At 39.6% G+C, this 12,093-nt stretch overlaps 1 protein-coding gene across 18 annotated transcripts in view; it reads right to left on the bottom strand.

Moving 5' to 3' along the window:
- NCOR1 (nuclear receptor corepressor 1) overlaps positions 1 to 12,093 on the bottom strand; it is a 153,056-nt gene that overhangs the window by 108,030 nt on the left and 32,933 nt on the right. For all 18 annotated transcript variants that reach the window (XM_013049607.2, XM_045085424.1, XM_045085412.1 and 15 more), the window contains exon 4: positions 3,706 to 3,898. In XM_013049607.2, coding sequence (XP_012905061.1) covers positions 3,706 to 3,898 — 193 coding nt within the window. The remainder of the gene's footprint in view (positions 1 to 3,705; positions 3,899 to 12,093) is intronic.

Below are 12,093 nucleotides of genomic sequence, written 5' to 3'. Positions count from 1 at the left end.
CAAACTTAACTGACACAAAAAGAAGCTCATGACATACTTAAGCAAAAATAAAATTATATACAATGTACAAAGTGAGCACATTAAGATACCAAAAGACAGAAGAAATAACCAGAAAGTTAACAACTACCTCTAACTGGTAAGCCTGTAAATAACTTTCTCCTTCAGGCTTATCTAATTCTTCTACAAGATATACCTGGGCAGGGTGCCTGGGTGGCTCAGTGGGTTGAAGCCTCTACTTTTGCCTCAGGTCATGATCCCAGGGTCCTGGGATCGAGCCCCGAATCGGGCTCTTTGCTTGGCAGGGAGCCTGCTTCCTCCTCTCTCTCTGCCTGCCTCTCTGCCTACTTGTGATCTCTGTCTGTCAAATAAATAAATAAATAGATAGATAGATAGATAGATAGATAGATATACCTGGGTTTAACAACATTGGAAAAAAAAAAAAACAACAAAAAACTAAACTAGCAAATGCTAATTCTTTCAAAACCCCTACTTCTTCTTGGGCGCCTGGGTGGCTCAGTGGGTTAAGCCGCTGCCTTTGGCTCATGATCTCAGGGTCCTGGGATCGAGTCCCGCATCGGGCTCTCTGCTCGGCGGGGAGTCTGCTTCCTCCTCTCTCTCTCTCTGCTTGCCTCTCTGACTACTTGTGATCTCTGTCAAATAAATAAATAAAATCTTTAAAAAAAAAAAAAGCCCTGCTTTTTTTTTTTCTTTATTTATTTGACAGACAGAGATCATAAGCAGGCAGAGAGGCAGGCAGAGAGAGAGGGGGAAACAGGCTCCCCGCCCAGCAGAGAGCCAGATGCGGAGCTCAATCCCAAGACCCCGAGATCATGACCCGCGCTGAAGGCAGAGGCTTTAACTCACTGAGCCTCCCAGGCGTCCCAAAACCCCTACTTCTTAATAAAATAAAAAGTCTAAATAAGTAGAATTTTTTTAAAAAGGGGGGGCGGTGCCTGGGTGGCTCAGTGGATTAAGCCTCTGCCTTTGGCTCAGGTTATGATCTCAGGGTCCTGGGACTGAGCCCCACATTGGGCTCTCTGCTTGGTGGGGAGCTTGCTTTCCCCTCCCTCTCTGCCTGCTTCTCTGCCTACTTGTGATCTCTCTCAAATAAATAAATAAAATCTTAAAAAATAAATAAATAAAATAAAAAGCCACAGTTTATAACTCAGTGAGGGGGACACAGGAACAGGAGGCAGGGGTCATGGGTTTTCAACTCAGGAGGCATCACCTATGGCACTTACTTTTTCTTAACATCTGTTTTCTCTACTATCAAATGGAACACAGAATATACTATGATCTAACATGTCACATTTTAATGAATGAGACTTTAAGATCCCTTTCTGCTAAAACATTCAACAGCTATAAATAACATCCATAGTAATTTATTCAGCCATGGAAGAAGACTTTTATTCACTGTATCTTTTTTTAATGCTATAAAACATTTCTTATAAACCCACAGACTATAATACATACATTTCACACGGTGACGCAAGCCTCAAAAATCCCAGAAGTTAAACTCATTTCTAGCTTATCACAAGAGCTTTTCCCCTACCTATTATTTTGCAAATTTCCAAATTTATATAAAACTTGAAAGAACAGTAGAATGAATAAGCATCTATCCTTTATCCTTCACTGGTTAACCTTTTGCTATTTTTGCATTCTCTCTATATGCACACACCTACCTTTTTTTTTTGGCAGAACTATTTGAAAATAAACTAAAGACATTATTCACTATCTTTTTTTAAATTTTTTTACGGTAGGCTCCATGTCCAGTGTAGAGCCCAACGTGAAGCATGAACTCCCACCCTGAGATCAAGACCCGAGCTAAGATTAAGAGTCCCACACTTAACTGACTAAGCCATCCAAGCACCCCCTTATTGACTGACTGATTGATTGATTGAGAGAGGGAGGGGGGCAGAGAAGGGAGAGAGAGAATCTTAAGCAGGCTCCACACTCAGAGTGGAGCCCAACTTGGGGCTGGATCTCACAACTCTGAGATCATGGCCTGAGCCAAAATCAGGAGCTGGATACTCGACTAACTGAGTCACTCAGGTGCCCCCATATTCACTATCTTTTAAATCACTTTTCACTGCATAAAAACTCAACAAAAATGTGTGGGTACTTATTTATCTGATCTCAAATTGAAAAGGGCCATTAGCCATGAAGGTAAATAAACATTATGGGAGAAAGATCTGCTAACAAAAAGGGGGGAAGGGAGGGCAGGGACAACAAAAGGGTGAACACTACACTGTTAAAAGAGTATCAAAGAAGTAGTTGATGACTTCTAAAACAAATACTTATTTAGTACCTACTACGTGCCAGGTACTTCCTAATCTGAAGACTTAATGATAAGCAAAATACACAGTGAAAAAAAAGATAAACTCAGCAACAAAATGAGGGCACAATGCACAAACATGCATTTCACAAAAGGCAAGTAACAATAAACACAAGAAAAGGTTTGATCTTAATCTTCTCATAAATTCACAATATATACTGTGTGAAATATCACAAAATATAGTTACATAATAAAAGTAGTTCTCTCCAACATTATAAAATTATAGGTCAAACTATGGAGAGAAACCAAATGTCCATCAACTGATGAATAAAGAAGTGGCACAGGGTGCCTCAGTGGCTTAGTCAGTTAAGCATCTGCATTCGGCTCAGGTCATGATCCTGGGGTCCTGGGATCAGGCCCTGAGTCAGGGTCCCTGCTCAGTGGGGAGTCTGCTTCCCCATTCCCTCTAACCCCCCCTACCTGCTTTGCTCTGATGCTCTCTCTAATGAATTTAAAAAAAAAAAAAAAAAAAACAAAACCACCAGGCGTGGCATGCATCTACAATGGATTATTACTCAACCATCAAAAACGAAATCTTGCCATTTTTGACCACGTGGATGAAGCTAGCTGGTATTATGCTGAATGAGTAAGTATGAAAAAGACAAATACCATTCATATATGGAATTTAAGAACAAAACCAGATGAACATATGGGAAGGGGGAAAGAAAAAAAGGAGAGAGGGAAACAAGCCATAAGTGACTCTTACGGACAGAGAACAAACTGAGAGTTGATGCAGGGACGTGGGTGGGGGATGGGCTAGGTGGATGAGGGGGTTAAGGAGGGCACTTGTGATAAGCACCAGGTATTATATGTAAGTGATGAATCAGTGAATTCTGAAGAAACCAATATTATACCTTATGTTAACTAAAATTTAAATTTAAAAAAAAAAGTGCAGGTAATGTTTTTCCTCTGTATTTTCAAGTTTTCCAATGAAACTATTTTTCACATAAATTAGGAAAAAAAATTATTTTCTTTACAAAAATTACAAGCATAGCAATTGCAACTGAATTTAAGGGGATTATTTTAAATTTAATTAAAATTTAACAAAACTGTGGTCATCTTGAGAACCACTGACCACATTTTACAGCCCAGCAAGCCAGTACAAAGTGCTTGAGATTCATTCAATAGCAATTTTTCTTTACAGCAGTCCACAGATTGTTTTCATTTACCAAAAGTCAAAAGTATTGATTTTAAAAGTCTGGAGCACTAAGTGTGTGGTTTTCAGTTTTGTTTAACAAAATTTTTACTTTCCCATAGCACTAAGCTTTAGAGACTGGCATAATCAGACTTTCTTCGGGCACTGCGCCTGGCTATGGCTAAATCAACATTACAGACCGACAACTCCACAGGGGAAGGGAACAAATATTTACCTTCTTAGCATCCGCAGAAGACCTCAACCCTTCTGGCAGCGTGTGCACTACAGGTAAGACCGCAGCGCTGACGCGCTGGAAATGGGGATCGGAAACCTGCTCCAGACGTGGTCGTTTGGATTCCAGTGAATCATGATCCACAGGGGATGGCCCCGGGTGAAACTGTTCATAGCCAGTTCTCCTTTCTTGAGGCCTAACACATAAAAATGAAAGAAATGCTTGAAAATTGTAAAATGATGCACAACTTCCTGATAACATTCCTGGCTGGACTTTGAAATAAATGAGAAAATTATGCTTACCTTTAAAGTGAACGCCTGCCCCCACTTCCCCTAACCCAGAAGAAGAATATACATAAAGTGCTATTAAACTTCTAACTCTAATAGAAAGAAGATTCTTCAGGGGAGATGGGACTGGCAGCAGGAAAGTGAAAGACCTAACAAAAGATTTCAATTTGCAGAAAATTTAGAGTTGCTGAGGAATAACCCTAAAATATTTTTTAAAACCTATGCCATAATAATTGAATTTAGTATGATCTTAACTAGAACAGCCACCATTTTGAACCAATGATAAAAACAAGCAGGAAAAAACAAATCTCCCAGCAACTGTACATGGAAACATAAATGACTTGAGTTGTGATACTAAGACTTAAAGATGAGTCTCTTGAGTGGAAATGTAACATTGCTTTGAAATTCTGACCCCCAAAATACATATTCTGTCTAGCTTCTGCAAGCATGTAAGTGTCTTGAAAGTCAGGAATCTGTCTCTGATCCTTTACATGAAGTACTGGATGTCCATTAATTTCACTTTCCCTTTCCTACCGAAGTATTTACAGAAGCAACATTTTATTTTGTGGCCAAGCTTTAAACAAATGTCTCACAAAACATTTCTAAATGAAGAGGATTATCACTGTGTTCCTTTTTATTTTTTTTAACTTCCTTTTTTTTTTTTTAAGATTTTATTTATTTATTTATTTGACAGACAGAGATCACAATTAGGCAGAGAGGCAGGCAGAGAAAGAAGAGGAAGGGAAGCAGACTCTCTACTAAGCAGAGAGGCTGATGCATCCCAGGACCCTGGGATCATGACCTGAGCCGAAGGCAGAGGCTTTGACCCACTGAGCCACCCAGGCGCCCCAACTTCTTTCTTTTTTTAAGAGAGGAGGTGGGGGCAGGCAGAGAGAGATGGAGAGAGAATCCCAAGCAGGCTCCACACCCAGCACAGAGTCCAACCAAAGACCATGACCTGGGAAGAAACCGATAGTCGGCTGCCCAACTGACTGAGCCACCCAACCACCCCAGCACTGGGTTTCCTTTTTAGAAGAGATGATGAAATAAATCCTGATGTCTTTAAAATTATATTTCAAAATCTGGGGGCACCAGTTTGGCTCAGTTGGTTGTGTCTGCCTTCAGCTCAGGTCATGATCTCAGGGTCCTGGAATTAAGTCCCACATCAGGCTCCCTGCTCAGCAGGGAGCTTCCCCTGTCTGCTTCTCCATCTCCCTCTGTCCCCTTCCCTGCTTGAGTGTGTGCTTGCGTGCGCTCTCTCGGTCTCTCAAAAAAGTATTTTTAAAAAATCTTAAATCTTGTTCAAGACATAAATCCCATTATCTTCTTAAAATCCACAATGATGTCGCAAAATATAGTGCAGTAGAAAGCCTCAAGAAGACAAGGATGGCTGCTTTTGCCATTTGTCTTCAATATAGTACTGGAAGTTCTTGTCAGAACATTTCAGCTAGAAAAAGAAATAAAAGGCCTCCAAATCTGAAAGGAAGACATAAAGTATTTCTATTCAGATGACATAATCTCATATGTAGAAAAATATCAAGAGTCCACCCAAAGTTAGAGCTCATAAATAAATAAAAGTAAAACTATAGAATACAAATTCAACATGCAAAAATTAGTTGTATTTCTGTATACCAGCAATGTACAATGTGAAAATGAAATTAAGAAAACAATTCCAGGGACGCCTGAGTGGCTCAATTAAATGTCTGCCTTCGGCTCAGGTCATGATCCCAGGGTCCTGGAACTGAGCCCCACATTGGGGTCCTTCCTTGCTCCATGAAGAGCCTGCTTCTCCCTCTGCCTGCCACTCCCCCTGCTTGTGCTCAAACCCCTTTCCCCCGCTCCATCAAATAAGTAAATAAATTTTTTAAAAAAAGATTTTATTTATTTATTTGAAGAGAGAGAGAGCACACACTAGCTGGGGGGAGGACCGAGGGAGAGGCAGACTCCCTGCTGAGCAGGGAGCCCACTCAACTTGTGGCTCGATCCCGGAATCCTGGAATCATGACGTGAGCTGAACGCAGACAGTTAACCAACTGAGCCACCCAGGCGCCCTGGAAAAGCTTTTAATATCCAGAATATACAGAAATCCTTCCCACAAATGAAGAATAAAAAAACATCCCCCTTCAAAAAAAAAAAAAAAAAGGAAACAAAGAAAAAAAAAAAGAGAGAGAGAGAGAGAAGAAAAACCAGCAAAGGATTTGACAGACATTTCTCCAATGATATACAAATTAACACATGAAAAGATGGTCAACATCATTCATCATTAAGGGAACACAAATCAAAACCACAATGAGGTACCATTTAATACCTAGTAGAGTGGCTTAACTTGTTTTTAAAAAGGGAGGGGGGATAACAAGTGTTTATGAAGATGTGGAAAAATTGGAACCTGGTGCAGTACCCCTGGGGATATAAAACTATATAGCCACTGTGGAAAAATTCTGCAGTTCTTCAAAAAACTGAACACAGAATTACCATATGACACAGCAATCCCACCTGATGTACAAGATATATATCCAAAAGGACTAAAAACAGGGACTCTGACACAACGGTACTAAAAATGGACTCAAACAGACACTTGTACACCAGAGTTCAGGCATCCTTCACAACAGCCAAAAGGAAACAACCCTTGTCCACTGACAGACAAACGGGTAAACAAAATGTGGTATATGCTTCATCCAGTGGCCTATTCTGCCACAAAAAGGAATAAAGGTCTGACACATGCCACAATATGGGTGAATCTTAAAACATTATGCTAAGTGAAACAAGCCAGACACAAAAGGACAATTATAAGACTCCACTGATATGGCAAATTCATTGAGAAAGAAAGTGGATTAGAGGTTACCAGGGACTGAGAGGAGAGGGGGAGGGGGAATTATTGCCTAATGGGAACAGAGTTTCTCTCTGGGGTAATGAAAATGTTCTGGAAATAGTGGTGATGGTTGCACAACGTGGATGTTTTTAATGCCACTAAACTGGAACATTTAAAAATGGTTAAAATGGTAAATTTATGTTACATACATTTTACCACAATAAAAAAGTTCACACACAAACTGATTCTTAGAATCATGATTAATAAAGACTCGCCTAAGAACTAAAGAGAGATCTGAAAGGCTACCACAAAAATTTTATATTAGAAGGTTGCTACTACTTGAATGGATGATTTACACTCTTTCACCAGTTAGTCTTTTCCATTCACTCAACTCAGTGGACTCGGACTTAATCCCCCATCGTTTCATCGTATTACAAGAAGCCACCCCTCACTAAAAGTCAGCAACGATCTCCTGATACTGAAAGCAAGGGAATATTTTTAGACACCTGCTGACCCGTCTGCTACAGCTTATCCTTTACTCACTCCCTCCTTCCGGAAACTCTTCCGCCTCTCGGTTTCCAGGACACTGTCTGCCCTGCTTGTCACGGTCTAACATAACAATCTTCTGCTGGCACACACAGCGGTTCTCCACGGGGAAGCACAGATCATTTTAAAACAGTCAATTTCCAGATATTCTGAGCTTCCTGATCCACTCTTCACCTGCACTGACCTGCTGCATAACAGACCTGAAGCTCTCCCCTCTCTGCTTCTCCCACAACTGCCCCTTCTCTCGTGTGGACACCCAAAAAGCTGAGAAAGCTCAGCTTTCTTGGACCTGTCACTGGAGCACTGACCCCCAAGTGTAAATACCACCAGGGCTGCAAAGAAACAAATCCTTTCTGCAAGCCAACGGTTCCCAAATGTGTGCTTTCAACAAACTTGATGAAGTTCAGTTGTTAACTAACATTTTCGCCTTAGATAAATATGTGATTTAGGGTATACCCTTCACGAGAAATTGTTTTTGTGAATAAGATTTCATGGTACCTTCATAAGAATAAAACATAAGAACAGAGTACATTCTGCCTTTATTCTATCAATAAGTAATATTTTGAAAACAACCCCCTCTATCTCATTAATGCATAGATGCATTTCCATGAAATTTTACTTATATTTGATAAATTTCTCATTTTCTTTTTCTTTAAGATCTTATTTATTTGTCAGAGAGAGAGACAGAGCGAGAGCGCACAAGCAGGGAGAGCAGGAGGCAGAGGGAGAAGCGGGCTCCCTGCTCAGCAGGACTCAATCCCAGGACCTGGAGATCAAGACCTGAGCCCAAGACAGTTGCTTAACTGACTGAGCCACCCAGGCATCCCACGTTTCTCATTTTCTTAAATGATTGCTATTCTGATCAATCTTGTAATAATAACTATATTTCAATCTAAAAATTTTTTATCTTCTTTTAGAAACAGATCCTTCTACATACTTGTTTTTGGTAAAGCAGGAGATAGGCTGATCAATAAATGACTCTCAACAATCAAAATGAATCACATTAGGATACATTTTGTGGGAAAAAAAAAAATCAACAAATGAGTTCCAAGGAAAAAAGGAACAAAATAAGAAGTTCTGCCAGGGACAAGTTTGTTCATATATAGTATCATTTTAAGCAGATGAGGCCATCAAATCACTATGGTAATTAGATTCCATCAGATAAGCTTAAAATGTATTGCAGCAGTTTTGCTTTAAAGCATCATTATACTTTCCAGATGACAAATTATATTCACCTTTTAAGACATATGAAAAACTGATGTCAACTTAAAATGTGTAATATATCTTTTGAGAAACACGAAAATAGCCAGTTTGAAGACCACTATTTCAAAATCATTTTCCTTTCTTTCTCCTTCAGAGGTTTCTGCTTCATGGTATCTTTAGATGTTGGGGACTCTCTGGGTTCATCTTTAAACTCTGGTTCTTCTCATTTTCCACCCTCCCTGGATCACACGTACCAATCTGGGTCCTCCCCTGAGCATGATGGATACATCTCCACCTGGAAGTTTTACTGGAACCTCAAACTTAACTCTTACCAAACTCAAGCTGTCTTTCCCTCGCTGCTCTTTCTTCAATCTCTAGCCCAGTGTCATGGCAATGAAACCAACAGCCGTCCCGCAAGCTGGAAACATAACATTCATCCAGGTCTCTTCTGTTGCCTTTGTCAACTGCCAGGACTTGGCGGCCTCACCTCCTGACTCCAGCCTGTCTTGTCTCAAACTCCATTTCACCACCATACCTTATGCCCGCACTCTTTCTCTTTCGGGTCCCTCATATATTCTCTCCACTTCTAGTCTATCCATCTTAAATTCATTCCCCACAGAGCAGCCAGAGGTCATCTATCAGAAACAAGGATCCAGCATTAGACTAAGGCCCCAGCCCAGCCCCTCAACAAAGCACTCAGAATGAGGACCACTGCTGCCCTGCAAGAAAACTGTGTGTGAAATGTCTATAAGCAAATGCAATCCTCTGGTACACAGGGCCTGGCCAACTGCCCAAGAGGGATTTCAGCCCTCAGTTGTCCCCTCAACCTATAAAAGTTAACTTCCAAGTATCACATTTCACCTCTAGTGAATCTACCCATGAGATTTACCCAAGCCAGAAGGTAGAATACACCCACTGCGGAAGAACATAAGGCTAAAAGAACACAGGACAATTAAGACAAACACTGAGTACAGAAAGTTCTCTTTCCATCAAGAAATCAGGCTAGGGACACCTGGGTGCTCAGTCAAGTGTACGTCTTCAGCTCAGGTTATGGTCTTGAGGTCCTGGGATCGAGCCCCAAGTTAGGCTCCCCACTCAGCAGGGAGTCTGCCTGTCCCTCTTGCTCTGCCCTATTCCTCACTAGTGCTCATTCTCTCTCTCTTTCTCTCTCTCTCAAATAAATAAAATCTTTAAAAAAGAAAACAGGCTATTTCCCATTTCAGCTTGCCTATCCTTTTTAGAAGAACAAAACTACTCATGGATAAATAAATGTATAATTTAACATTTAAAATCTCAAAAACAAATGTAATTTTATATTGGAATCCTGGGGGAGTTAAGAATGAAATCTGCATTTTATATGAACATACTGCCTTTTAAAAACTAACACCAGTGGAAAGGTACTGCCACTTTGGAAAAACAGTCTAGTCATTTCTCAAATGGCAAATAGAGAACTATCATATGATAAAGCAATTCTACTCCTAGGCATATTCCCAAGAGAAAGGAAAATCCATGGCCACATAAAAATGTGTGCTTGAATGTTCCTACCAGCATTATTCTTAACAGTCAAAAAATGAAAACTCAAATATCTGTCAACTGATCAATAGATAAATGAGGTATAGAAAAAAAACAAACATCAGATTTTCATACCAAAAAATTTCTGTAGACTTCAAACTTAAAAGTTTGACTTCCATGACCTCCTAACACCACCTTTAAATATGTTTAAAATGAATTAAAGTTATTAGTTGGGTTTTTTACTGTAATATACCTATACCTTATCATTTTAATTTTAAAGAAGAGATAACCCTCATTTAGGGGGAATATGTCATAAGCTATTCGAAAACAGTGGTCCACAAACATCATCTACAATTATATCAACCAGTTCTATTTATGCCTAGCTATGGAAGGCTATTTTCTGAAACTAAATTTAATTCACCTAAATTTTCAAATTTACAAGCATGATTTGACTCCTCTTGTTGCTCAAAGGAAAACCAACCATCTGAGTATTTCAGTGAGTTTTTTATAATATCTGAAATGACCTCAACTATTCTGCATCTTTTCTTTTTTGTTGTTGTTGTTTATTTGACACAGAGAGAGGCAGCAAAAGAGGGAACACAAGCAGGGGAAGTGGAAGAGGGAGAAGATGTGGGGCTCAATCCCAGGACCCTGGGATTATGACCCAAGCCAAAGGCAGACACCTAACAACTGATCCACCCATGTACCCCCCAAAAATAAATAAAATCTTAAAAAAAAAAAATGGGACTTTTTTAAATAACCTAACAATTCAAGTCACCCCTGAAGCAAAAAATACATTATGTGTTAATAAAATACAAAAATAAAGTAAAACAAAAGGCAAAAAAAAAAGGTAGTAGTATCAAGTCACTCCAGGCCGTACTCTTCAAGTGCCTATCTTTAAACAGTCTCCCAGTATCTGCATTACCTCTAGGTCCTGTAGTTTTATCATTTTTCACTATCAAGATTTGCTACTGTCGTTCAGTGTTGGAACCATAATTCATCTAGGTGCCTCACATAGACTTTTCACCTAAGGAGGTATGCAGCTTTACTAGTCCTTTCACCATGGCTTCCATTTATTGGCTGAATTCCATCCCCTAGAAATTCTTCAAGAACTTTTAAATGATCAGTGCTTTCATGTCTAAAACTGTGTGCCTGTTGCTTTTGTTCTTAAAATTAAGTGGCATATAATATTCTTAAGATCTCAATGTCTTTTTCTAGCTACTGCTCTACTATCTTCTATCCCTTTAGTAGCTTGAAGCCAGACTCTTTTTCCTCCCTGTCAAGGACTTTTTTTTTTCCTCCTGGATTCCTGATTCTTTCACTTACCCTTGAACTTTAAGAACTGAACCAGGATCTGTCTTAGTGTCAATAATTCTGTGTAAGTGATCCCTGGAGCAAGATAAGCCTCATCAGTCTGCAGAGCTCTTCCTTCACTTTGCCCCCACCCAAAAAAAAAAAAAAAAAAAAAAGCCTTCTTCTTAAATTATGAATATTATTTCCTTTCCTTTACAGGTTCTCCACCTCAGAAACACAAGGTCTTATGATATGTTGGATGATTTTAATTTATCCTCCATATTTACCAACTTCTCTCTAATGGTATTCATTTTTATGCTTCTGCACCACTCCGATTATCTCCAGACTTTCTTGCAAGACAAAAGTCTAAATTTTAGCCACACCTGTTCCATTCCTTTATCTTATTTTATATATTGAATTTATAGTGGTGAGCTTGGGCGCATTGGAATGTCCAATCTTTCATTTTATCTAATTGGGTTGCCTTGTACCTTTTAAAGACCTTATTATTAATTTTACTTCTCCTGTAGCACATAGCACTGAGGGGGGGAAAGTTCTTCAGTTTTCATCCTCTTACCCAATGGGGTCTTTATTTTTGACACTCTGTATTGCTTTCTTTAATTTTCCTTTCCAGGCCTGTCTTTGCCCCATTCCTGGCATCATTACTGTACTGCTCGGGTATACCATGTGCAGTCCTAATCAGATTTTCTCTTTGGTATAGTATGGGGGGTTTTCCTTTGTGGG

Source organism: Mustela putorius, unplaced genomic scaffold (assembly GCF_011764305.1).
Source record: "Mustela putorius furo isolate JIRA1106 unplaced genomic scaffold, ASM1176430v1.1 tig00000867_pilon_pilon_pilon, whole genome shotgun sequence".
NCBI classification, from domain to species: Eukaryota; Metazoa; Chordata; class Mammalia; order Carnivora; family Mustelidae; genus Mustela; species Mustela putorius.
This window is presented reverse-complemented; position numbering and strand designations above follow the sequence as displayed.